The 27,500-nt window shown below is 47.7% G+C and overlaps 1 protein-coding gene and 1 long non-coding RNA gene across 2 annotated transcripts in view; one reads left to right on the top strand and one right to left on the bottom strand.

Annotated features, from left to right (window-relative positions):
• LOC306819248 overlaps positions 1–4,695 on the top strand; it is an 11,462-nt gene extending 6,767 nt beyond the window's left edge. Inside the window, exons 7-8 of the long non-coding RNA XR_013778510.1 lie at positions 3,478–4,302; positions 4,670–4,695. This is a non-coding gene — a long non-coding RNA (uncharacterized lncRNA). The remainder of the gene's footprint in view (positions 1–3,477; positions 4,303–4,669) is intronic.
• Positions 4,696–4,884: 189 nt separating this feature from the next.
• Positions 4,885–27,500, bottom strand: part of LOC306819251 (mitogen-activated protein kinase-binding protein 1-like) — a 45,923-nt gene continuing 23,307 nt past the window's right edge. Inside the window, exons 13-27 of the mRNA XM_079373022.1 lie at positions 27,385–27,460; positions 27,179–27,290; positions 26,996–27,059; positions 26,777–26,905; positions 26,491–26,612; positions 26,345–26,382; positions 25,950–26,093; positions 25,738–25,872; positions 10,291–10,418; positions 10,083–10,210; positions 9,838–10,014; positions 9,023–9,481; positions 5,401–6,102; positions 5,240–5,325; positions 4,885–5,170 (exon numbers count right to left, since the gene is read on the bottom strand). Of these exons, the coding sequence (XP_079229148.1) occupies positions 4,949–5,170; positions 5,240–5,325; positions 5,401–6,102; positions 9,023–9,481; positions 9,838–10,014; positions 10,083–10,210; positions 10,291–10,418; positions 25,738–25,872; positions 25,950–26,093; positions 26,345–26,382; positions 26,491–26,612; positions 26,777–26,905; positions 26,996–27,059; positions 27,179–27,290; positions 27,385–27,460 (2,722 nt within the window). The 3' untranslated portion in view covers positions 4,885–4,948. The remainder of the gene's footprint in view (positions 5,171–5,239; positions 5,326–5,400; positions 6,103–9,022; positions 9,482–9,837; positions 10,015–10,082; positions 10,211–10,290; positions 10,419–25,737; positions 25,873–25,949; positions 26,094–26,344; positions 26,383–26,490; positions 26,613–26,776; positions 26,906–26,995; positions 27,060–27,178; positions 27,291–27,384; positions 27,461–27,500) is intronic.

Raw genomic sequence — 27,500 nt, 5'->3', positions numbered from 1 at the left:
CCTCTCCATTAATGCAGAGTGAAAACCGAATTTCCCCTCGCGGGATTAATAAAGTATATATAAAAAAAAATAAATAAAATAAAATAAAAAAAATCTGGACCACAGCGTGGTGTCAGAAGACCGGGTCTGTGTACCTCAAACAGCACCGAGGACTGGTCCAAAATTCCACCTGACAGGTGGAACAAGCTTGTTGATGGTTAAAGGTCTAAATGTCTAAAATGTCTAAAAGGTGTCCAACAAAATATTTTATGAAGGTGCCAACAATTTAGTCCGGCCCATTTTTTGTCTTGTGTACAATTTGTCAATTTTATTTTGTGTTTTTAATGCACATTAAGTACATAATGTAAGCATAACTTCCTCCATCTCAATGTAAATAAAACTAAAGAAATAATAATAGGCACCCCATCACCCCCGCCCCCCACCCTCATCAACAACGACACAGTTAAAACTGTTGACAGCTTCAGATACCTCGGACTCACACTAGACAACAATCTCACCTTCGACCAGCACACAGACATTCAAAAAAGACTGCACGCCATCCGGAAACTCAAAGGACTCTATGTCGCCCCCCCATCTCCTCCTCCTGTTGTACCAAAGCATCGTCCATCCTGCTCTACTGTTCCTCCTGCTTCTTCAACCTACTCACTGCACAGCAGGTACAGGTCCCTGCTGCACAACAGGTACAGGTACCTCCTGCACAGCAGGTACAGGTCCCTCCTGCACAGCAGGTACAGGTCCTTCCTGCACAGCAGGTACAGGTCCCTCCTGCACAGCAGGTACAGGTCCCTGCTGCACAGCAGGTACAGGTCCCTCCTGCACAGCAGGTACAGGTCCCTCCTGCACAGCAGGTACAGGTCCCTCCTGCACAGCAGGTACAGGTCCCTGCTGCACAGCAGGTACAGGTCCCTCCTGCACAACAGGTACAGGTCCTTCCTGCACAGCAGGTACAGGTCCCTGCTGCACAGCAGGTACAGGTCCCTCCTGCACAACAGGTACAGGTCCTTCCTGCACAGCAGGTACAGGTCCCTCCTGCACAGCAGGTACAGGTCCTGTCTCACTGTCCAGCATGTCCTGCTGTCTTCTAAGTATGATCCTCGTTCTCCTGTCATTCTGTCGGCGTGCCGCTCTTAAATGTTCCGTATAGTGGAAAAGAAAATTCCCCCTGAGACAATAAAGCAAAGTCTAAAGTCTAAACACATTTATCGCAACAATTTCAGGGACAAATTGTTGATTTTCTGGAAAATTTCCAGGGGTGCAAATATGACAAACACATCTATACCTACATTTATACACATACACACACACACACACACACACATATACTGTGCACACATACATACACATAATCATACACACGTGTGAGCAGAGGAAACATAATCTTTGTCAAATTCAACACAGCCAAAGTCCCTGAGAAGAAGCCATAAGAGCACACAGTCATTATACATACACACACACACACAGACACACACACATATACATATACTAATACATACACACATACATATACACACATACACACATACATATACACACATACACACATACATATACACACATACACACATACATATACACAAATACACACACACAAACACACAAATATACATATACATACACACACACACATACACACACATACACACATACACACACATACACGCACATATACATATACATACACACACACACATACACACACACAAATACACACACACAAACACACAAATATACATATACATACACACACACACATACACACACATACACACATACACACACACATACACACACATACACGCACATATACATATACATACACACATACATACATACATACATACACACACACATATACAAACATATACATACACACACATACACACACACATGTACATATACATACACACACACACACATAGACAAACATATACATACACATACCGATGTCGGATAAATTAGAAAAACAACATACATACCTATGTAGAAAAAAAACAACAACACATACATACCTATGTCGAAAAAAACAACAACACATACATACCTATGTAGAAAAAACAACAACAACACATACATACCTATGTTGAAAAAACAACAACACATACATACCTATGTAGAAAAAAAACAACAACACATACATACCTATGTTGAAAAAACAACAACACATACATACCTATGTTGAAAAAACAACAACACATACATACCTATGTCGAAAAAAAACAACGCATACATACCTATGTCGAAAAAAAACAACACATACATACCTATGTCGAAAAAATGAAAATGAACATACATGCCTATGTCGAAAAAAGCGGAAAAAACGACATACATACCCATGTCTAAAAATGAGAGAACGACATCTGTACCTATGTTGAAAACATGAAAAAAACGACACACATACCTGTGTCGAAGAGCCAGATCTTTAAAAACTTAAAAAAAACTAAATTCTTTGCTACTTTATTTAGAACATGTGTTTTCAACGCAGATTAATGTATCACTCAAAATTTATGATGACATGATTACTGAGGGGGACAATTCACGATTCTTCTAGGATTGGGGGGTCCGGAACCCCCTGTTCCCCCCGGGATTTCCGCCGATGTATGTCTATATGTCTGTATGTGTAGGGTTAGGGTTAGACAGGTGTTCACTGTAACCTGCTCTGTGTCTGACAGGTGTTTACTGTAACCTGCTCTGTGTCTGACAGGTGTGTTCACTGTAACCTGCTCTGTGTCTGACAGGTGTGTTTTCTGTAACCTGCTCTGTGTCTGACAGGTGTTCACTGTAACCTGCTCTGTGTCTGACAGGTGTGTTCACTGTAACCTGCTCTGTGTCTGACAGGTGTGTTCACTGTAACCTGCTCTGTGTCTGACAGGTGTGTTCACTGTAACCTGCTCTGTGTCTGACAGGTGTGTTCACTGTAACCTGCTCTGTGTCTGACAGGTGTGTTTTCTGTAACCTGCTCTGTGTCTGACAGGTGTGTTCGCTGTAACCTGCTCTGTGTCTGACAGGTGTGTTTACTGTAACCTGCTCTGTGTCTGACAGGTGTGTTTACTGTAACCTGCTCTGTGTCTGACAGGTGTGTTCACTGTAACCTGCTCTGTGTCTGACAGGTGTTTACTGTAACCTGCTCTGTGTCTGACAGGTGTGTTTTCTGTAACCTGCTCTGTGTCTCACAGGTGTGTTCACTGTAACCTGCTCTGTGTCTGACAGGTGTTTACTGTAACCTGCTCTGTGTCTGACAGGTGTGTTTACTGTAACCTGCTCTGTGTCTGACAGGTGTGTTCACTGTAACCTGCTCTGTGTCTGACAGGTGTGTTTACTGTAACCTGCTCTGTGTCTGACAGGTGTGTTCACTGTAACCTGCTCTGTGTCTGACAGGTGTGTTCACTGTAACCTGCTCTGTGTCTGACAGGTGTGTTTACTGTAACCTGCTCTGTGTCTGACAGGTGTGTTCGCTGTAACCTGCTCTGTGTCTCACAGGTGTGTTCAGAGCTCCCGTCAGAGGACTATATTTCTTCAGCTTCACTGCAGCAGATTACCAGAAAGGGTATATGGGTCTCCACCTGTACAGGAACAATCTGCCAATCATTTTCAACCTGGACCTGAACGACCACGGTGGGTACGCCTCCACGTCTAACGGTGTGGCGCTGCAGCTGGAGGCAGGTGACGAGGTCCGCCTCAGTCTGCCAGCCAGCTACCGACTCTACGATGACGTCCGAAACTTCAGCGTGTTCTCCGGCTTCCTGCTGTTCGCCCTCTAACAGAACGGGTCCCGAGAGGATCGAGAGGTGAACAGACACATGAGGCCACTTTACGAAAAGTCGAGACGAAAGAACGAGAAAAACTGAACTTAAAACATGTCTGAAAATTTATTCAACTTGACCTGAAAACATGAAAACCTTTAAACCAAAGATTCTCTGCAGTGTTTATCTAACATGAAGTCTGTAACAGCTCAACACAATAAATACAAACTGTCACCTGAACGCATCGTCTGTGTTACATTCAAGTGAACTCAGGAGAGAACATTTACAAATGAAGAAACAAACATCTCATATTACAGTCTGATAACAACAATAATAATAACAATAATAATAATAATAATAATAATAATCTGTCGACTTCGTCTGGAATGAAAAAAACGTGCAGAAAAAATGTCCTTAAAAAACAAGTCGATAAAAAGTTTAGTCTTTAAAAACACTTGTTTTAATGAGCTGTTCCTTTAAGACGACAAGCAGCCAATAAGAAGACAGAAGGGAAAAAACAAATGGCTTCAGATCCTTCATCTGAGGAGGAGGAGGAAGAGGAGTAGGAGGAGGAGGAAGGAGCAGGAGGAGGAAGGAGGAGGAGGAAGGAGCAGGAGGAAGGAGCAGGAGGAGGAGGAAGGAGCAGGAGGAGGAAGGAGGAGGAGGAGGAGGAAGGAGCAGGAGGAGGAGGAGGAAGGAGCAGGAGGAGGAAGGAGGAAGAGGAGGAGTAGGAGGAGGAGGAGGAAGGAGGAGGAGGAAGGAGCAGGAGGAGGAAGGAGGAGGAGGAGGAGGAAGGAGCAGGAGGAGGAAGGAGGAAGAGGAGGAGGAAGGAGCAGGAGGAGGAAGGAGGAAGAGGAGGAGTAGGAGGAGGAGGAAGGAGTAGGAGCAGGAAGAGGAAGGAGTATGAGGAAGAGGAGAAGGAGCAGGAGGAGGAAGGGGAGGAGGAGGAGGAGGAAGGAGGAAGAGGAGGAGTAGGAGGAGGAGGAAGGAGCAGGAGGAGGAAGGAGGAGGAGGAGCAGGAAGAGGAGGAGGAAGGAGGAGGAGCAGGAAGAGGAAGGAGTATGAGGAAGAGGAGAAGGAGCAGGAGGAGGAAGGGGAGGAGGAGGAGGAGGAAGGAGGAGGAGGAGGAAGGAGCAGGAGTAGGAGGAAGAGGAGAAGGAGCAGGAGGAGGACGGGGAGGAGGAAGGAGGAGGAGGAGGAGGAGGAGTCTATTCAGTGTGGTTGCTGAGCCTCCTGCTCACAGCCTGGAGGAGGAGCAGTGAGTACTCCTCCAGCAGAGCTGCCGTCCTCAGGTCTGCTCCCAGCATGCTCGGCATCTTGAGCGGCAGGCAGTCAAGCTCCGCCCTCATCGCCTGAAAGGCCTCTGATAGGACAACAGCAATCTGATGTTGGTCAGGGGAGGAGTCGTCGTCATCGGAGGAGCCGCTTACCTGGGGGAGAGAGACAGACCAGTCAGTGTAGGTAGAACTGGTTTCCATAGCAACAACGATAAAACTCACCTTTCTGTAGAGGTGTGTCGCTTTCCTGAAGCAGCTCTGCAGCTCATTGGTCAGAACTCTGCAGGACTCGATGCTGATTGGCTCGTCTGCCGACAGAAAGAACATGGCAGTGAGAGGAGGAGGAGTGCGGTGATGAAGAAGAGTATAAGGAGGATTCAAACCTGCGTGCTCTCGCTCCTCGCTTCCTGACGGAGTCTGAGGCTCCTCCTCCTGCCTGGCTGGAGTCAGGGGGGAGACAGAGAACGGAGGAGGCCGCGGCGAGGAAGACAAGGAGGCGAGTGAGGGCTTATCTGGGAGCGGCCTGTTTCTCCCTGGGACACGTGCCTGCAGGCCCCGTGGGGGAAGGTTCGCCTGGTTACCATGGTTACCCAGAGAGGAAGAGGAGGGAGAAGCCAGGACTACAGGTACGACAGCAGCATGTGGAGGCGTGGCTAAAGATGCATTCAAAGACACAATTGCAACAAGAGGGGGCGGAGCCTCTTTGACCTGACCGGGCGTAGCTGTTGATGATGTCACTGCTGGACTCTCTGAGGGGTCAGACAGGTTGAGGCCGTCGCCCATCGAGATGGAACGAGACATCTTCGCCATGGAACTGGCTGTCGGGCTCATGTAGGAGCGAGACGCTGCCTGGGCGGGGGAGGAGCTGGAAGAGGGAGGGGAGGACTTCCTGGGGGTGGAGCCAGCAGACAAGGAGATGACAGCTGTCTCAGGCAGTGGGGACCTTGGGGAGGCGGGGCAAGGTCTCTGCAGGGGCGTGGCTATGGATGGGGGGCGTCGAGGGGAGGAGGGGAGGGTGGTGGGACGCTGGAGGGGGAGGAGCTGCGGAGGGGGGACGTCTTTGGAAGAACAGGAGGAGGAGTCACCTGAAGGAGACAATCTCAGAGTTAGGAAGAATCTAAGCTTCCTTTATCAAACACTGGAACATCCTTTAGGAAAGGAGACAAGGAGACAAGGAGACAAGGAGACAAGGAGACAAGGACACAAGGAGACAAGGAGACACAAGGAGACAAGAAGACAAGGAGACAAGGAGACAAGAAGACAAGGAGACAAGGAGACAAGGACACAAGGAGACAAGGAGACAAGAAGACAAGGAGACAAGGACACAAGGAGACAAGGAGACAAGAAGACAAGGAGACAAGGAGACAAGAAGACAAGGAGACAAGGAGACAAGAAGACAAGGAGACAAGGAGACAAGGAGACAAGGAGACAAGGAGACTCACCCTGTGATTCAGAGTGGAACTGTCTTTAACGACTTATTCAAATTTATAGTTCAAATTTCATGTTTACACAGAGAGCAGAGTGTGTGTGTGTGTGTGTGTGTTAGAGGACACGTGTGTGTGTGTGTGTGTTAGAGGACACGTGTGTGTGTGTGTGTGTGTTAGAGGACACGTGTGTGTGTGTGTGTGTTAGAGGACACGTGTGTGTGTGTGTGTGTGTGTGTTAGAGGACACGTGTGTGTGTGTGTGTGTGTGTTAGAGGACACGTGTGTGTGTGTGTGTGTTAGAGGACACGTGTGTGTGTGTGTGTTAGAGGACACGTGTGTGTGTGTGTGTGTTAGAGGACACGTGTGTGTGTGTGTGTGTGTTAGAGGACACGTGTGTGTGTGTGTGTGTGTTAGAGGACACGTGTGTGTGTGTGTGTGTGTGTGTTAGAGGACACGTGTGTGTGTGTGTGTGTGTGTTAGAGGACACGTGTGTGTGTGTGTGTGTTAGAGGACACGTGTGTGTGTGTGTGTGTGTGTTAGAGGACACGTGTGTGTGTGTGTGTGTTAGAGGACACGTGTGTGTGTGTGTGTGTTAGAGGACACGTGTGTGTGTGTGTGTGTGTGTTAGAGGACACGTGTGTGTGTGTGTGTGTGTGTGTGTTAGAGGACACGTGTGTGTGTGTGTGTGTTAGAGGACACGTGTGTGTGTGTGTGTGTGTTAGAGGACACGTGTGTGTGTGTGTGTGTTAGAGGACACGTGTGTGTGTGTGTGTGTTAGAGGACACGTGTGTGTGTGTGTGTGTGTGTTAGAGGACACGTGTGTGTGTGTGTGTGTTAGAGGACACGTGTGTGTGTGTGTGTGTTAGAGGACACGTGTGTGTGTGTGTGTGTTAGAGGACACATGTGTGTGTGTGTGTGTGTGTTAGAGGACACGTGTGTGTGTGTGTGTGTTAGAGGACACGTGTGTGTGTGTGTGTGTGTGTGTTAGAGGACACGTGTGTGTGTGTGTGTTAGAGGACACGTGTGTGTGTGTGTGTGTTAGAGGACACGTGTGTGTGTGTGTGTGTGTGTGTGTTAGAGGACACGTGTGTGTGTGTGTGTGTTAGAGGACACGTGTGTGTGTGTGTGTGTGTGTTAGAGGACACGTGTGTGTGTGTGTTAGAGGACACGTGTGTGTGTGTGTGTGTGTGTTAGAGGACACGTGTGTGTGTGTGTTAGAGGACAAGTGTGTGTGTGTGTTAGAGGACACGTGTGTGTGTGTGTGTGTTAGAGGACACGTGTGTGTGTGTGTGTGTGTTAGAGGACACGTGTGTGTGTGTGTGTTAGAGGACACGTGTGTGTGTGTGTGTTAGAGGACACGTGTGTGTGTGTTAGAGGACACGTGTGTGTGTGTGTGTGTTAGAGGACACGTGTGTGTGTGTGTGTGTGTTAGAGGACACGTGTGTGTGTGTGTGTGTTAGAGGACACGTGTGTGTGTGTGTGTGTGTTAGAGGACACGTGTGTGTGTGTGTGTGTGTTAGAGGACACGTGTGTCTGTGTGTGTGTTAGAGGACACGTGTGTGTGTGTGTGTTAGAGGACACGTGTGTGTGTGTGTGTGTTAGAGGACACGTGTGTGTGTGTGTGTTAGAGGACACGTGTGTGTGTGTGTGTGTGTTAGAGGACACGTGTGACCCTAACCCTCTATGAAGTCTCCTAACACCTTTCACTAAGTCCTTTATGAAGTCTAACACCTTTCACTAAGTCCTTTATGAAGTCTAACACCTTTCACTAAGTCCTTTATGAAGTCTAACACCTTTCACTAAGTCCTTTATGAAGTCTAACACCTTTCACTAAGTCCTTTATGAAGTCTAACACCTTTCACTAAGTCCTTTATGAAGTCTAACACCTTTCACTAAGTCCTTTATGAAGTCTAACACCTTTCACTAAGTCCTTGATGAAGTCTAACACCTTTCACTAAGTCCTTTATGAAGTCTAACACCTTTCACTAAGTCCTTTATGAAGTCTAACACCTTTCACTAAGTCCTTTATGAAGTCTAACACCTTTCACTAAGACCTTTATGAAGTCTAACACCTTTCACTAAGTCCTTTATGAAGTCTAACACCTTTCCTAAGTCCTTGATGAAGTGTCTGAGCAGGCAGCGAGGGGAGTTCTGTGTTGTTGTAGATATAAAGCCAGTTGTAATACTCAGTGTGTCTCAAACAGGGTACAGACCCATACAGGGTCTAACCCTGACACTACAGATCCTGATGTATGAGTGGGAAGGTTGACTGCTTCTCTTGTTCTGAATGTTGACACTTGTTAACCTTGTCGTTGCGCCCGAGCGGTCCCACCCAGACTCTTCTGACTATCGTACATTTAATTTGGAAAACGGTAAAAAGGAACAACCCCCAATCCTTTGAGGATGATCACTCTGCAGCTTAACAAGGTTATGAGCACATGCAGCGCCGAGGGGCAGGAAACACTGCTATGGTAACAGCGAGATCAGACCGGTGATGGTTATGACATCATGGCGAATGATCAAAGGGCTGCCTGTTGAGCCCGACATGGAGGTGAGCCCACCTGTGTGTGCATTCTTACCTGTGTCAGCGAGCAGACTCTGGACTGACTGAGACTTCCGGAGCCCAGAGGGGGCGTGGCTTATGTTGGACAAGGCAGGGTTTGTGTCGTAGGAGGCGGTCCGAGCTGGGCCCAGGTTTTTCCTAGACTCCATGGTTGTTTGGACCTGGTTGTTTGGTGGGGGTGGGTCAGCATTCTGGGTCGTGTTCTCAGTCGGGTCCTGGTTCTGATTCTGGGTTTGGTCCTGTTGCCATGAAACCCTCCTGTCCTGGGTTCTGGCCTGGTTTTTCTCCATCAGAGGACGGACCTCAGAAACAAGAGGACGGGCTTTGGCCACCCCCCCTTCTCCCACCCCCGCTCCTCCCCTGGTGGTCCGAGAGGAAAGAGGAGGTGCAGACCTTCCAGCTGAGGTCTGAGAGAGGAACCTGGATGACATGCTGAGACTCTCACTCGAGCTGTGACAAGTTCGACTCGGACTTCCTGTCAACATAGTGAATTGGTTTAGTTATCAGGAAACAACAAGTACAGTTTGAAAGCCCCGCCCCCCTCTGACATTAGCACAGTGCTTCAGTGTGTTAGCCCCGCCCCCTCTAACTCAAAAAAAGCCTTTCGCTTTGTCACTTCTGACTCAGCATCTGCTCCGTCAGCACCTCCTCTGCACAGACTGACAGGACTTTTTTCCAGTTAGTTTTTTCATGTTTCCATGGCGATGTGTAAAAAAGAATCCGTCTCAGACTGCTGTGGTTACATCCTCTCCGACTCGACGCGCGACACGTGTATACCACTCGTCATCATGCCATGTCCTGAGAGGAGGCAGAAAGCACATCTACCTGAGCCTGAGAGGTCGGCCAGAGTGACAAAGTGTTCCTTTAAGAACGCTTCCTGGTCCGGAGTCTGAGGGACGGCGTGAGAGGACCCGGCTCCTCCTCCTCTTCCTCCTTCATCCTCATCATCGTCGTCCTCCAGCTCAGAGGAGTTTCCATCAACACTGAGTCGCTCCATGTGCTGCGAGTCTGACGGACAAGATTCAAGATTTTTATTTGTCACATGCTGATACAGATGTGCAGTGTACCCGTCTCACCTTCTGCTGCAGGCCGTGCTGGACTCGACAGTCTTGAGTTGAAACCGAGTGAGCAGCCGCTGTCAGGACTCGGTTTATCAGGTTGTCCACCTGAGGCACGAGGACACAGCTCCTTCACCTGAAACTCACTGACAGGAAGGGGCGTGGCTTAGATGGACAGGGTTAACACAAAAAGACTGCAGAGAGTGAAGTCAAGAAACAGTTCTACCTTCCTGCAAGGCTCACTCTGTCCTCCCATTGGTCAGGGTACAGGACTGGATCCTCCCTGTCTGGGCTCTGATTGGACAGTTGGATAAAGTCAGGTCTCTGATTGTTCCCTGCCTCATTGTCCTCGGCCTAAACGGGCAAATCACACATTATTACCTCCAATCAGAATTTACCCTGAATTTCCCTCGGGATCAATAAAGTATCTATCTATCTATCTATCTATCTATCTATCTATCTATCTATCTATCTATCTATCTATCTATCTATCTATCTATCTATCTATCTATCTATCTATCTATCTATCTACGACAGGAACTGACTGTTATGATTAATACACCTGAAGACTCCTTCAACACCTGAGGACTCCTTCAATACCTGAAGACTCAAGACTCCTTCAATACCTGAAGACTCAAGACTCCTTCAATACCTGAAGACTCAAGACTCCTTCAACACCTGAGGACTCCTTCAATACCTGAAGACTCAAGACTCCTTCAACACCTGAAGGCTCCTTCAATACCTGATGACTCCTTCAACACCTGAAGACTCCTTCAATACCTGATGACTCCTTCAAGACCTGAAGACTCCTTCAACACCTGAAGACTCCTTCAACACCTGAAGACTCAAGACTCCTTCAATACCTGAAGACTCCTTCAACACCTGAGGACTCCTTCAACACCTGAAGACTCCTTCAACACCTGAGGACTCCTTCAACACCTGAAGACTCCTTCAACACCTGAGGACTCCTTCAACACCTGAAGACTCCTTCAACACCTGAAGACTCCTTCAACACCTGAAGGCTCCTTCAACACCTGAAGACTCCTTCAACACCTGAGGACTCCTTCAACACCTGAAGACTCCTTCAACACCTGAAGACTCCTTCAACACCTGAAGACTCAAGACTCCTTCAACACCTGAAGACTCCTTCAACACCTGAAGACTCCTTCAACACCTGAAGACTCCTTCAACACCTGAAGGCTCCTTCAACACCTGAAGACTCCTTCAACACCTGAAGACTCAAGACTCCTTCAACACCTGAAGACTCCTTCAACACCTGAAGACTCCTCCAAAACCTGAAGACTCCTTCAACACCTGAAGGCTCCTTCAACACCTGAAGACTCCTTCAACACCTGAAGACTCAAGACTCCTTCAACACCTGAAGACTCCTTCAACACCTGAAGGCTCCTTCAACACCTGAAGGCTCCTTCAACACCTGAAGACTCCTTCAACACCTGAAGACTCCTTCAACACCTGAAGACTCAAGACTCCTTCAACACCTGAAGACTCCTTCAACACCTGAAGACTCCTTCAACACCTGAAGACTCCTTCAATACCTGAAGACTCCTTCAACACCTGAAGACTCCTTCAATACCTGAAGACTCCTTCAACACCTGAAGACTCCTTCAACACCTGAGGACTCCTTCAACACCTGAGGACTCAAGACTCCTTCAACACCTGAAGACTCCTTCAACACCTGAGGACTCCTTCAACACCTGAGGACTCCTTCAACACCTGAAGACTCCTTCAACACCTGAAGACTCCTTCAATACCTGAAGACTCCTTCAACACCTGAAGACTCCTTCAACACCTGAAGACTCCTTCAACACCTGAAGACTCCTTCAACACCTGAAGACTCAAGACTCCTTCAACACCTGAAGACTCCTTCAACACCTGAAGACTCAAGACTCCTTCAACACCTGAAGGCTCCTTCAATACCTGAAGACTCCTTCAACACCTGAAGGCTCCTTCAATACCTGAAGACTCCATCAACACCTGAAGACTCCTTCAACACCTGAAGGCTCCTTCAACACCTGAAGGCTCCTTCAACACCTGAAGACTCAAGACTCCTTCAACACCTGAAGGCTCCTTCAACACCTGAAGACTCAAGACTCCTTCAACACCTGAAGACTCCTTCAACACCTGAAGGCTCCTTCAATACCTGAAGACTCCTTCAACACCTGAAGACTCCTTCAACACCTGAAGACTCCTTCAACACCTGAAGACTCAAGACTCCTTCAACACCTGAAGACTCCTTCAACACCTGAAGACTCCTTCAACACCTGAAGACTCAAGACTCCTTCAATACCTGAAGACTCCTTCAACACCTGAAGACTCCTTCAACACCTGAAGACTCAAGACTCCTTCAACACCTGAAGACTCCTTCAACACCTGAAGACTCCTTCAACACCTGAAGACTCAAGACTCCTCCAACACCTGAAGACTCCTTCAACACCTGAAGGCTCCTTCAACACCTGAAGACTCCTTCAACACCTGAAGACTCCTTCAACACCTGAAGACTCAAGACTCCTTCAACACCTGAAGACTCCTTCCACACCTGAAGACTCCTTCAACACCTGAAGACTCCTTCAATACCTGAAGACTCCTTCAACACCTGAAGACTCCTTCAACACCTGAGGACTCCTTCAACACCTGAAGACTCCTTCAACACCTGAGGACTCAAGACTCCTTCAACACCTGAAGACTCCTTCAACACCTGAAGACTCCTTCAACACCTGAAGACTCCTTCAACACCTGAGGACTCCTTCAACACCTGAAGACTCCTTCAACACCTGAAGACTCAAGACTCCTTCAACACCTGAAGACTCCTTCAACACCTGAAGACTCAAGACTCCTTCAACACCTGAAGGCTCCTTCAATACCTGAAGACTCCTTCAACACCTGAAGGCTCCTTCAATACCTGAAGACTCCTTCAACACCTGAAGACTCCTTCAACACCTGAAGACTCCTTCAACACCTGAAGGCTCCTTCAACACCTGAAGGCTCCTTCAACACCTGAAGGCTCAAGACTCCTTCAACACCTGAAGACTCCTTCAACACCTGAAGGCTCCTTCAACACCTGAGGACTCCTTCAACACCTGAAGACTCCTTCAACACCTGAAGACTCCTTCAACACCTGAAGACTCCTTCAACACCTGAAGACTCCTTCAACACCTGAAGACTCCTTCAACACCTGAAGACTCCTTCAACACCTGAAGACTCCTTCAACACCTGAAGACTCAAGACTCCTTCAACACCTGAAGACTCCTTCAACACCTGAAGACTCCTTCAACACCTGAAGACTCAAGACTCCTTCAACACCTGAAGACTCCTTCAACACCTGAAGACTCCTTCAATACCTGAAGACTCCTTCAACACCTGAAGACTCCTTCAATACCAGAAGACTCCTTCAACACCTGAAGACTCCTTCAACACCTGAGGACTCCTTCAACACCTGAGGACTCAAGACTCCTTCAACACCTGAAGACTCCTTCAACACCTGAGGACTCCTTCAACACCTGAAGACTCCTTCAACACCTGAAGACTCCTTCAACACCTGAAGACTCAAGACTCCTTCAATACCTGAAGACTCCTTCAACACCTGAAGACTCCTTCAACACCTGAAGACTCAAGACTCCTTCAACACCTGAAGACTCCTTCAACACCTGAAGACTCCTTCAACACCTGAAGACTCCTTCAACACCTGAAGACTCAAGACTCCTCCAACACCTGAAGACTCCTTCAACACCTGAAGGCTCCTTCAACACCTGAAGACTCCTTCAACACCTGAAGACTCCTTCAACACCTGAAGACTCAAGACTCCTTCAACACCTGAAGACTCCTTCCACACCTGAAGACTCCTTCAACACCTGAAGACTCCTTCAATACCTGAAGACTCCTTCAACACCTGAAGACTCCTTCAACACCTGAGGACTCCTTCAACACCTGAAGACTCCTTCAACACCTGAGGACTCAAGACTCCTTCAACACCTGAAGACTCCTTCCACACCTGAAGACTCCTTCAACACCTGAAGACTCCTTCAATACCTGAAGACTCCTTCAACACCTGAAGACTCCTTCAACACCTGAGGACTCCTTCAACACCTGAAGACTCCTTCAACACCTGAGGACTCAAGACTCCTTCAACACCTGAAGACTCCTTCCACACCTGAAGACTCCTTCAACACCTGAAGACTCCTTCAACACCTGAAGACTCCTTCAACACCTGAGGACTCCTTCAACACCTGAAGACTCCTTCAACACCTGAAGACTCAAGACTCCTTCAACACCTGAAGACTCCTTCAACACCTGAAGACTCAAGACTCCTTCAACACCTGAAGGCTCCTTCAATACCTGAAGACTCCTTCAACACCTGAAGGCTCCTTCAATACCTGAAGACTCCTTCAACACCTGAAGACTCCTTCAACACCTGAAGACTCCTTCAACACCTGAAGGCTCCTTCAACACCTGAAGGCTCCTTCAACACCTGAAGGCTCAAGACTCCTTCAACACCTGAAGACTCCTTCAACACCTGAGGACTCCTTCAACACCTGAAGACTCCTTCAACACCTGAAGACTCAAGACTCCTTCAACACCTGAAGACTCCTTCAACACCTGAAGACTCAAGACTCCTTCAACACCTGAAGACTCCTTCAACACCTGAAGACTCCTTCAACACCTGAAGACTCAAGACTCCTCCAACACCTGAAGACTCCTTCAACACCTGAAGGCTCCTTCAACACCTGAAGACTCCTTCAACACCTGAAGACTCCTTCAACACCTGAAGACTCAAGACTCCTTCAACACCTGAAGACTCCTTCCACACCTGAAGACTCCTTCAACACCTGAAGACTCCTTCAATACCTGAAGACTCCTTCAACACCTGAAGACTCCTTCAACACCTGAGGACTCCTTCAACACCTGAAGACTCCTTCAACACCTGAGGACTCAAGACTCCTTCAACACCTGAAGACTCCTTCCACACCTGAAGACTCCTTCAACACCTGAAGACTCCTTCAATACCTGAAGACTCCTTCAACACCTGAAGACTCCTTCAACACCTGAGGACTCCTTCAACACCTGAAGACTCCTTCAACACCTGAGGACTCAAGACTCCTTCAACACCTGAAGACTCCTTCCACACCTGAAGACTCCTTCAACACCTGAAGACTCCTTCAACACCTGAAGACTCCTTCAACACCTGAGGACTCCTTCAACACCTGAAGACTCCTTCAACACCTGAAGACTCAAGACTCCTTCAACACCTGAAGACTCCTTCAACACCTGAAGACTCAAGACTCCTTCAACACCTGAAGGCTCCTTCAATACCTGAAGACTCCTTCAACACCTGAAGGCTCCTTCAATACCTGAAGACTCCTTCAACACCTGAAGACTCCTTCAACACCTGAAGACTCCTTCAACACCTGAAGGCTCCTTCAACACCTGAAGGCTCCTTCAACACCTGAAGGCTCAAGACTCCTTCAACACCTGAAGACTCCTTCAACACCTGAAGGCTCCTTCAACACCTGAGGACTCCTTCAACACCTGAAGACTCCTTCAACACCTGAAGACTCCTTCAACACCTGAGGACTCCTTCAACACCTGAAGACTCCTTCAACACCTGAAGGCTCCTTCAATACCTGAAGACTCCTTCAACACCTGAAGACTCCTTCAACACCTGAAGACTCCTTCAACACCTGAGGACTCCTTCAACACCTGAAGACTCCTTCAACACCTGAAGGCTCCTTCAACACCTGAAGGCTCCTTCAACACCTGAAGGCTCAAGACTCCTTCAACACCTGAAGACTCCTTCAACACCTGAAGGCTCCTTCAATACCTGAAGACTCCTTCAACACCTGAAGACTCCTTCAACACCTGAGGACTCCTTCAACACCTGAAGACTCCTTCAACACCTGAGGACTCAAGACTCCTTCAACACCTGAAGACTCCTTCCACACCTGAAGACTCCTTCAACACCTGAAGACTCCTTCAACACCTGAAGACTCCTTCAACACCTGAGGACTCCTTCAACACCTGAAGACTCCTTCAACACCTGAAGACTCAAGACTCCTTCAACACCTGAAGACTCCTTCAACACCTGAAGACTCAAGACTCCTTCAACACCTGAAGGCTCCTTCAATACCTGAAGACTCCTTCAACACCTGAAGGCTCCTTCAACACCTGAAGGCTCCTTCAACACCTGAAGGCTCAAGACTCCTTCAACACCTGAAGACTCCTTCAACACCTGAGGACTCCTTCAACACCTGAAGACTCCTTCAACACCTGAAGACTCAAGACTCCTTCAACACCTGAAGACTCCTTCAACACCTGAAGACTCAAGACTCCTTCAACACCTGAAGACTCCTTCAACACCTGAAGACTCCTTCAACACCTGAAGACTCAAGACTCCTCCAACACCTGAAGACTCCTTCAACACCTGAAGGCTCCTTCAACACCTGAAGACTCCTTCAACACCTGAAGACTCCTTCAACACCTGAAGACTCAAGACTCCTTCAACACCTGAAGACTCCTTCCACACCTGAAGACTCCTTCAACACCTGAAGACTCCTTCAATACCTGAAGACTCCTTCAACACCTGAAGACTCCTTCAACACCTGAGGACTCCTTCAACACCTGAAGACTCCTTCAACACCTGAGGACTCAAGACTCCTTCAACACCTGAAGACTCCTTCCACACCTGAAGACTCCTTCAACACCTGAAGACTCCTTCAATACCTGAAGACTCCTTCAACACCTGAAGACTCCTTCAACACCTGAGGACTCCTTCAACACCTGAAGACTCCTTCAACACCTGAGGACTCAAGACTCCTTCAACACCTGAAGACTCCTTCCACACCTGAAGACTCCTTCAACACCTGAAGACTCCTTCAACACCTGAAGACTCCTTCAACACCTGAGGACTCCTTCAACACCTGAAGACTCCTTCAACACCTGAAGACTCAAGACTCCTTCAACACCTGAAGACTCCTTCAACACCTGAAGACTCAAGACTCCTTCAACACCTGAAGGCTCCTTCAATACCTGAAGACTCCTTCAACACCTGAAGGCTCCTTCAATACCTGAAGACTCCTTCAACACCTGAAGACTCCTTCAACACCTGAAGACTCCTTCAACACCTGAAGGCTCCTTCAACACCTGAAGGCTCCTTCAACACCTGAAGGCTCAAGACTCCTTCAACACCTGAAGACTCCTTCAACACCTGAAGGCTCCTTCAACACCTGAGGACTCCTTCAACACCTGAAGACTCCTTCAACACCTGAAGACTCCTTCAACACCTGAGGACTCCTTCAACACCTGAAGACTCCTTCAACACCTGAAGACTCCTTCAACACCTGAAGACTCCTTCAACACCTGAAGACTCAAGACTCCTTCAACACCTGAAGACTCCTTCAACACCTGAAGACTCCTTCAACACCTGAAGACTCAAGACTCCTTCAACACCTGAAGACTCCTTCAACACCTGAAGACTCCTTCAACACCTGAAGACTCAAGACTCCTTCAACACCTGAAGACTCCTTCAACACCTGAAGACTCCTTCAATACCTGAAGACTCCTTCAACACCTGAGGACTCCTTCAACACTTGAGGACTCCTTCAACACCTGAAGACTCCTTCAACACCTGAGGACTCCTTCAACACCTGAAGACTCCTTCAACACCTGAAGACTCCTTCAATACCTGAAGACTCCTTCAACACCTGAAGACTCCTTCAACACCTGAAGACTCAAGACTCCTTCAACACCTGAAGGCTCCTTCAATACCTGAAGACTCCTTCAACACCTGAAGGCTCCTTCAATACCTGAAGACTCCCTCAACACCTGAAGACTCCTTCAACACCTGAAAGCTCCTTCAACACCTGAAGACTCAAGACTCCTTCAACACCTGAAGGCTCCTTCAATACCTGAAGACTCAAGACTCCTTCAACACCTGAAGACTCCTTCAACACCTGAAGACTCAAGACTCCTTCAATACCTGAAGACTCCTTCAACACCTGAAGACTCCTTCAACACCTGAGGACTCCTTCAACACCTGAGGACTCAAGACTCCTTCAACACCTGAAGACTCCTTCAACACCTGAGGACTCCTTCAACACCTGAAGACTCCTTCAACACCTGAAGACTCCTTCAACACCTGAAGACTCCTTCAATACCTGAAGACTCCTTCAACACCTGAAGACTCAAGACTCCTTCAACACCTGAAGACTCCTTCAACACCTGAAGACTCAAGACTCCTTCAACACCTGAAGGCTCCTTCAATACCTGAAGACTCCTTCAACACCTGAAGGCTCCTTCAATACCTGAAGACTCCCTCAACACCTGAAGACTCCTTCAACACCTGAAGGCTCCTTCAACACCTGAAGGCTCCTTCAACACCTGAAGACTCAAGACTCCTTCAACACCTGAAGGCTCCTTCAACACCTGAAGACTCAAGACTCCTTCAACACCTGAAGACTCCTTCAACACCTGAAGGCTCCTTCAATACCTGAAGACTCCTTCAACACCTGAAGACTCCTTCAACACCTGAAGACTCCTTCAACACCTGAAGACTCAAGACTCCTTCAACACCTGAAGACTCCTTCAACACCTGAAGACTCCTTCAACACCTGAAGACTCAAGACTCCTTCAATACCTGAAGACTCCTTCAACACCTGAAGACTCCTTCAACACCTGAAGACTCAAGACTCCTTCAACACCTGAAGACTCCTTCAACACCTGAAGACTCCTTCAACACCTGAAGACTCAAGACTCCTCCAACACCTGAAGACTCCTTCAACACCTGAAGGCTCCTTCAACACCTGAAGACTCCTTCAACACCTGAAGACTCAAGACTCCTTCAACACCTGAAGACTCCTTCCACACCTGAAGACTCCTTCAACACCTGAAGACTCCTTCAATACCTGAGGACTCAAGACTCCTTCAACACCTGAAGACTCCTTCAACACCTGAAGACTCCTTCCACACCTGAAGACTCCTTCAACACCTGAAGACTCCTTCAACACCTGAAGACTCCTTCAACACCTGAGGACTCCTTCAACACCTGAAGACTCCTTCAACACCTGAAGACTCAAGACTCCTTCAACACCTGAAGACTCCTTCAACACCTGAAGACTCAAGACTCCTTCAACACCTGAAGGCTCCTTCAATACCTGAAGACTCCTTCAACACCTGAAGGCTCCTTCAATACCTGAAGACTCCTTCAACACCTGATGACTCCTTCAACACCTGAAGACTCCCTCAACACCTGAAGACTCCTTCAACACCTGAAGGCTCCTTCAACACCTGAAGACTCAAGACTCCTTCAACACCTGAAGACTCCTTCAACACCTGAAGGCTCCTTCAACACCTGAAGACTCAAGACTCCTTCAACACCTGAAGACTCCTTCAACACCTGAAGGCTCCTTCAATACCTGATGACTCCTTCAACACCTGAAGGCTCCTTCAATACCTGAAGACTCCTTCAACACCTGAGAACTCCTTCAACACCTGAAGACTCCTTCAACACCTGAAGACTCCTTCAACACCTGAAGACTCAAGACTCCTTCAACACCTGAAGACTCCTTCAACACCTGAAGACTCCTTCAACACCTGAAGACTCAAGACTCCTTCAACACCTGAAGACTCCTTCAACACCTGAAGACTCCTTCAACACCTGAAGACTCCTTCAATACCTGAAGACTCCTTCAACACCTGAAGACTCCTTCAACACCTGAGGACTCCTTCAACACTTGAGGACTCCTTCAACACCTGAAGACTCCTTCAACACCTGAGGACTCCTTCAACACCTGAAGACTCCTTCAATACCTGAAGACTCCTTCAACACCTGAAGACTCCTTCAACACCTGAAGACTCAAGACTCCTTCAACACCTGAAGGCTCCTTCAATACCTGAAGACTCCTTCAACACCTGAAGGCTCCTTCAATACCTGAAGACTCCCTCAACACCTGAAGACTCCTTCAACACCTGAAGGCTCCTTCAACACCTGAAGACTCAAGACTCCTTCAACACCTGAAGGCTCCTTCAACACCTGAAGACTCAAGACTCCTTCAACACCTGAAGACTCCTTCAACACCTGAAGGCTCCTTCAATACCTGATGACTCCTTCAACACCTGAAGGCTCCTTCAATACCTGAAGACTCCTTCAACACCTGAGAACTCCTTCAACACCTGAAGACTCCTTCAACACCTGAAGGCTCCTTCAACACCTGAAGACTCAAGACTCCTTCAACACCTGAAGACTCCTTCAACACCTGAAGGCTCCTTCAATACCTGATGACTCCTTCAACACCTGAAGGCTCCTTCAATACCTGAAGACTCCTTCAACACCTGAGAACTCCTTCAACACCTGAAGACTCCTTCAATACCTGATGACTCCTTCAACACCTGAAGGCTCCTTCAATACCTGAAGACTCCTTCAATACCTGAAGACTCCTTCAACACCTGAAGGCTCCTTCAATACCTGAAGACTCCTTCAACACCTGAAGACTCCTTCAACACCTGAAGACTCCTTCAACACCTGAAGACTCAAGACTCCTTCAACACCTGAAGACTCCTTCAACACCTGAAGACTCAAGACTCCTTCAATACCTGAAGACTCCTTCAACACCTGAAGACTCCTTCAACACCTGAAGGCTCCTTCAATACCTGAAGACTCAAGACTCCTTCAACACCTGAAGACTCCTTCAACACCTGAAGACTCAAGACTCCTTCAACACCTGAAGACTCCTTCAACACCTGAAGACTCCTTCAACACCTGAAGACTCAAGACTCCTCCAACACCTGAAGACTCCTTCAACACCTGAAGGCTCCTTCAACACCTGAAGACTCCTTCAACACCTGAAGACTCAAGACTCCTTCAACACCTGAAGACTCCTTCAACACCTGAAGACTCCTTCAACACCTGAAGACTCCTTCAATACCTGAAGACTCCTTCAACACCTGAAGACTCCTTCAACACCTGAGGACTCCTTCAACACCTGAAGACTCCTTCAATACCTGAGGACTCAAGACTCCTTCAACACCTGAAGACTCCTTCAACACCTGAGGACTCCTTCAACACCTGAAGACTCCTTCAACACCTGAGGACTCCTTCAACACCTGAAGACTCCTTCAACACATGAAGACTCCTTCAATACCTGAAGACTCCTTCAACACCTGAAGACTCCTTCAACACCTGAAGGCTCCTTCAACACCTGAAGACTCAAGACTCCTTCAACACCTGAAGACTCCTTCAACACCTGAAGGCTCCTTCAATACCTGATGACTCCTTCAACACCTGAAGGCTCCTTCAATACCTGAAGACTCCTTCAACACCTGAGAACTCCTTCAACACCTGAAGACTCCTTCAACACCTGAAGACTCCTTCAACACCTGAAGACTCAAGACTCCTTCAACACCTGAAGACTCCTTCAACACCTGATGACTCCTTCATCACCTGAAGACTCAAGACTCCTTCAACACCTGAAGGCTCCTTCAACACCTGAAGACTCCTTCAACACCTGAAGACTCCTTCAACACCTGAAGACTCCTTCAACACCTGATGACTCCTTCAACACCTGAAGGCTCCTTCAATACCTGAAGACTCCTTCAACACCTGAAGACTCAAGACTCCTTCAACACCTGAAGACTCCTTCAACACCTGAAGACTCAAGACTCCTTCAACACCTGAAGACTCCTTCAATACCTGAAGACTCCTTCAACACCTGAAGGCTCCTTCAATACCTGAAGACTCCTTCAACACCTGAAGACTCCTTCAACACCTGAAGACTCCTTCAACACCTGAAGACTCAAGACTCCTTCAACACCTGAAGACTCCTTCAACACCTGAAGACTCAAGACTCCTTCAACACCTGAAGACTCCTTCAACACCTGAAGACTCCTTCAACACCTAAAGACTCAAGACTCCTTCAACACCTGAAGACTCCTTCAACACCTGAAGACTCCTTCAACACCTGAAGACTCCTTCAATACCTGAAGACTCCTTCAACACCTGAAGACTCCTTCAACACCTGAGGACTCCTTCAACACTTGAGGACTCCTTCAACACCTGAAGACTCCTTCAACACCTGAGGACTCCTTCAACACCTGAAGACTCCTTCAACACCTGAAGACTCCTTCAATACCTGAAGACTCCTTCAACACCTGAAGACTCCTTCAACACCTGAAGACTCAAGACTCCTTCAACACCTGAAGGCTCCTTCAACACCTGAAGGCTCCTTCAATACCTGAAGACTCCCTCAACACCTGAAGACTCCTTCAACACCTGAAGGCTCCTTCAACACCTGAAGACTCAAGACTCCTTCAACACCTGAAGGCTCCTTCAACACCTGAAGACTCAAGACTCCTTCAACACCTGAAGACTCCTTCAACACCTGAAGGCTCCTTCAATACCTGATGACTCCTTCAACACCTGAAGGCTCCTTCAATACCTGAAGACTCCTTCAACACCTGAGAACTCCTTCAACACCTGAAGACTCCTTCAACACCTGAAGACTCCTTCAACACCCGAAGACTCAAGACTCCTTCAACACCTGAAGACTCCTTCAATACCTGAAGACTCCTTCAACACCTGAAGGCTCCTTCAATACCTGAAGACTCCTTCAACACCTGAAGACTCCTTCAACACCTGAAGACTCCTTCAACACCTGAAGACTCCTTCAACACCTGAAGACTCAAGACTCCTTCAATACCTGAAGACTCCTTCAACACCTGAAGACTCCTTCAACACCTGAAGGCTCCTTCAATACCTGAAGACTCAAGACTCCTTCAACACCTGAAGACTCCTTCAACACCTGAAGACTCAAGACTCCTTCAATACCTGAAGACTCCTTCAACACCTGAAGACTCCTTCAACACCTGAAGACTCAAGACTCCTTCAACACCTGAAGACTCCTTCAACACCTGAAGACTCCTTCAACACCTGAAGACTCCTTCAATACCTGAAGACTCCTTCAACACCTGAAGACTCCTTCAACACCTGAAGACTCAAGACTCCTTCAACACCTGAAGACTCCTTCAACACCTGAAGACTCCTTCAACACCTGAAGACTCCTTCAATACCTGAAGACTCCTTCAACACCTGAAGACTCCTTCAACACCTGAAGACTCCTTCAACACCTGAAGACTCCTTCAACACCTGAAGACTCCTTCAATACCTGAAGACTCCTTCAACACCTGAAGGCTCCTTCAACACCTGAAGACTCAAGACTCCTTCAACACCTGAAGGCTCCTTCAACACCTGAAGACTCAAGACTCCTTCAACACCTGAAGACTCCTTCAACACCTGAAGGCTCCTTCAATACCTGATGACTCCTTCAACACCTGAAGGCTCCTTCAATACCTGAAGACTCCTTCAACACCTGAGAACTCCTTCAACACCTGAAGACTCCTTCAACACCTGAAGACTCCTTCAACACCCGAAGACTCAAGACTCCTTCAACACCTGAAGACTCCTTCAATACCTGAAGACTCCTTCAACACCTGAAGGCTCCTTCAATACCTGAAGACTCCTTCAACACCTGAAGACTCCTTCAACACCTGAAGACTCCTTCAACACCTGAAGACTCAAGACTCCTTCAACACCTGAAGACTCCTTCAACACCTGAAGACTCAAGACTCCTTCAATACCTGAAGACTCCTTCAACACCTGAAGACTCCTTCAACACCTGAAGGCTCCTTCAATACCTGAAGACTCAAGACTCCTTCAACACCTGAAGACTCCTTCAACACCTGAAGACTCAAGACTCCTTCAACACCTGAAGACTCCTTCAATACCTGAAGACTCCTTCAACACCTGAAGACTCCTTCAACACCTGAGGACTCCTTCAACACCTGAAGACTCCTTCAACACCTGAGGACTCAAGACTCCTTCAACACCTGAAGACTCCTTCAACACCTGAGGACTCCTTCAACACCTGAAGACTCCTTCAACACCTGAGGACTCCTTCAACACCTGAAGACTCCTTCAACACATGAAGACTCCTTCAATACCTGAAGACTCCTTCAACACCTGAAGACTCCTTCAACACCTGAAGGCTCCTTCAACACCTGAAGACTCAAGACTCCTTCAACACCTGAAGACTCCTTCAACACCTGAAGGCTCCTTCAATACCTGATGACTCCTTCAACACCTGAAGGCTCCTTCAATACCTGAAGACTCCTTCAACACCTGAGAACTCCTTCAACACCTGAAGACTCCTTCAACACCTGAAGACTCCTTCAACACCTGAAGACTCAAGACTACTTCAACACCTGAAGACTCCTTCAATACCTGAAGACTCCTTCAACACCTGAAGGCTCCTTCAACACCTGAAGGCTCCTTCAATACCTGAAGACTCCTTCAACACCTGAAGACTCCTTCAACACCTGAAGACTCCTTCAACACCTGAAGACTCCTTCAACACCTGAAGGCTCCTTCAACACCTGAAGGCTCCTTCAACACCTGAAGACTCCTTCAACACCTGAAGACTCCTTCAACACCTGAAGACTCAAGACTCCTTCAACACCTGAAGGCTCCTTCAACACCTGAAGACTCCTTCAACACCTGAAGACTCCTTCAACACCTGAAGGCTCCTTCAACACCTGAAGACTCCTTCAACACCTGAAGGCTCCTTCAACACCTGAAGACTCCTTCAACACCTGAAGACTCAAGACTCCTTCAACACCTGAAGACTCCTTCAACACCTGATGACTCCTTCAACACCTGAAGACTCAAGACTCCTTCAACACCTGAAGGCTCCTTCAACACCTGAAGACTCCTTCAACACCTGAAGACTCCTTCAACACCTGAAGACTCCTTCAACACCTGATGACTCCTTCAACACCTGAAGGCTCCTTCAATACCTGAAGACTCCTTCAACACCTGAAGACTCAAGACTCCTTCAACACCTGAAGACTCCTTCAACACCTGATGACTCCTTCAACACCTGAAGGCTCCTTCAACACCTGAAGACTCCTTCAACACCTGAAGACTCAAGACTCCTTCAACACCTGAAGACTCCTTCAACACCTGATGACTCCTTCAACACCTGAAGGCTCCTTCAATACCTGAAGACTCCTTCAACACCTGAAGACTCCTTCAATACCTGAAGACTCCCTCAACACCTGAAGACTCCTTCAACACCTGAAGGCTCCTTCAACACCTGAAGACTCCTTCAACACCTGAAGACTCCTGAAGACTCCTTCAACACCTGAAGACTCAAGACTCCTTCAACACCTGAAGACTCAAGACTCCTTCAACACCTGAAGACTCCTTCAATACCTGAAGACTCCCTCAACACCTGAAGACTCCTTCAACACCTGAAGGCTCCTTCAACACCTGAAGACTCCTTCAACACCTGAAGACTCCTGAAGACTCCTTCAACACCTGAAGACTCAAGACTCCTTCAACACCTGAAGACTCAAGACTCCTTCAACACCTGAAGACTCCTTCAACACCTGAAGACTCCTTCAACACCTGAAGACTCCTCCAACACCTGAAGACTCCTTCAACACCTTAAGACTCCTTCAACACCTGAAGACTCCTTCAACACCTGAATTGTGACTAAGCGTTGAATCTCATCTCAACAGAAGCTGAGGACACTTGAATCCACCTGAGGACTCCTGAGGAGCCTGGACAGTAAACCTGATCCACACACAGCTGGTCAGTGCGTTTGCTCACCCATGCAGAGGTGACCTGCAGACTGACGGTGCTCCCCAGCTCTGGATTGGTCTGATGAATCCCCCTCTGTGCAGCTTGGCCCCTCATCCTGATGCTGCAGTGGGGGGTGCTGACACTGAGGGGAAGGGCCTTCCCCTGTGGGTACGAGACAGGTGTTTACCTCCTGTAGTTTTGTTTTGTGGAGTTTAGTGTGAGCCTTGAAGCATCCTGACCTCCTGCTGCTGCTCCTCCTTTTTGTCCGAACTGAATGAGTCCAGCAGACGCAGGTCCAACATGGACTTCACCATCAGAACTCCATCTGCACCGCCTGTCCTCCTGGACCACCGACGGCGAGGTAGTCGCCCCTCCGACACCTCCTGAAGAGAAACACAGAGTGCTCAGAGGAAACATGTCTCAACATGTTATGAACATGCTAACAGCTGGTTCACCTGCACAGGTGAAGTCTGACACAAAATGTGGAGGATGAATCCTCACAGGAAAACCAATTTTTTGATTCAAAGTTAAACATTTTTCTAAACTTTAAAAAATCAAAGGAAAATTCATGAAAGACGTTCTGCATGATGAGATAAAGATATTTAAATATAAAAATATGAATTCATGGACTGACCGTCCCGCTGTCATCCACAGACTTCTCCTCACGCCGTCCTGACCAAACAACACACACTTTATCTGATCAGCTTGTTAGTTTGTGACATCATTTATTCTTCACTCCATGCAAACGTTACAGCGTGCAGTGTAACCATGGTAACAGACCTGTCTCCTCCTCCAGGCTTCCTGGTGTGACCAAATAAGGACAGATAAGCTCCTCCTCTTCCTCTTCCTCCTTATCACTGTCAGACGACATTGTGACGACTTGAGAAGACAACACCTCCCGTCTGCAACACGCACAGTGTTTATTAATATTCATACACATTCATATATATTTATATGCACAGAGATCAGATGACGAAGGTGCAGAGGAATCAATAACAGCAGAAGAAGAAGAGATAAGCGCACACAGATGTTGTGTCAATCAAACAAACTCATCAACGATCATCACCTGAGCTTCAATGATCTCTGCTGAGGTGCATTCTGGGAGCTCTGACTGCTGCTGGTAGGTCGAAGGTCAGAGAGACGCTGCCTCATCCTGATTGTCAACTCAGGAGGGAGACGCCACACAAAGATACAACTAAACACACACACACACACACACACACACACACACACTTTTAATACCTGACACTTTTCAAAATCACTAAAATCAAAGAGTGAGGCGTACCTGTCACCTGACACAGTGATCAGGTGTCTGCAGTCACTGCTGAACTTCAGACCTGTTACAATCTCTGAGACATACACACACACACACACACACACACACACACACACACAACAATTACGCAAAACTACTAACAACAATAAAAAAATGGAATGAAGGATGAGACTGGGAAGGACTGAGTGTTACCTGAGTGTCCAAACATGGTGGCCACACACTCTCCAGAATAGAAGTCAAATATGCTAATATTTTTATCTGAACAGGAGGTGGCGATGTAGAGTCCTGATGGGTCCATTTGCACCTGTATAGGAAAGAAAAGGAGGAGAAGTTACTAATAACACCTACTGCTTTATTAACACATCGCCATGGTAACAGCTGAAAGCCTGTTAACGCACCTTGATAAGAGTCCCGTCCTCGCCTTGAGAGCCTTTAAACACCTTCCTCTGTTTGCCATTACTGATGTTAAAGATCCTTTAAACAAACATCATCATCATCATCATCATCATCATCA

The sequence above is a fragment of the Symphodus melops genome, assembly GCF_947650265.1.
Source record: "Symphodus melops genome assembly, contig: scaffold_99, whole genome shotgun sequence".
In the NCBI taxonomy this organism is placed as follows: domain Eukaryota; kingdom Metazoa; phylum Chordata; class Actinopteri; order Labriformes; family Labridae; genus Symphodus; species Symphodus melops.
This window is presented reverse-complemented; position numbering and strand designations above follow the sequence as displayed.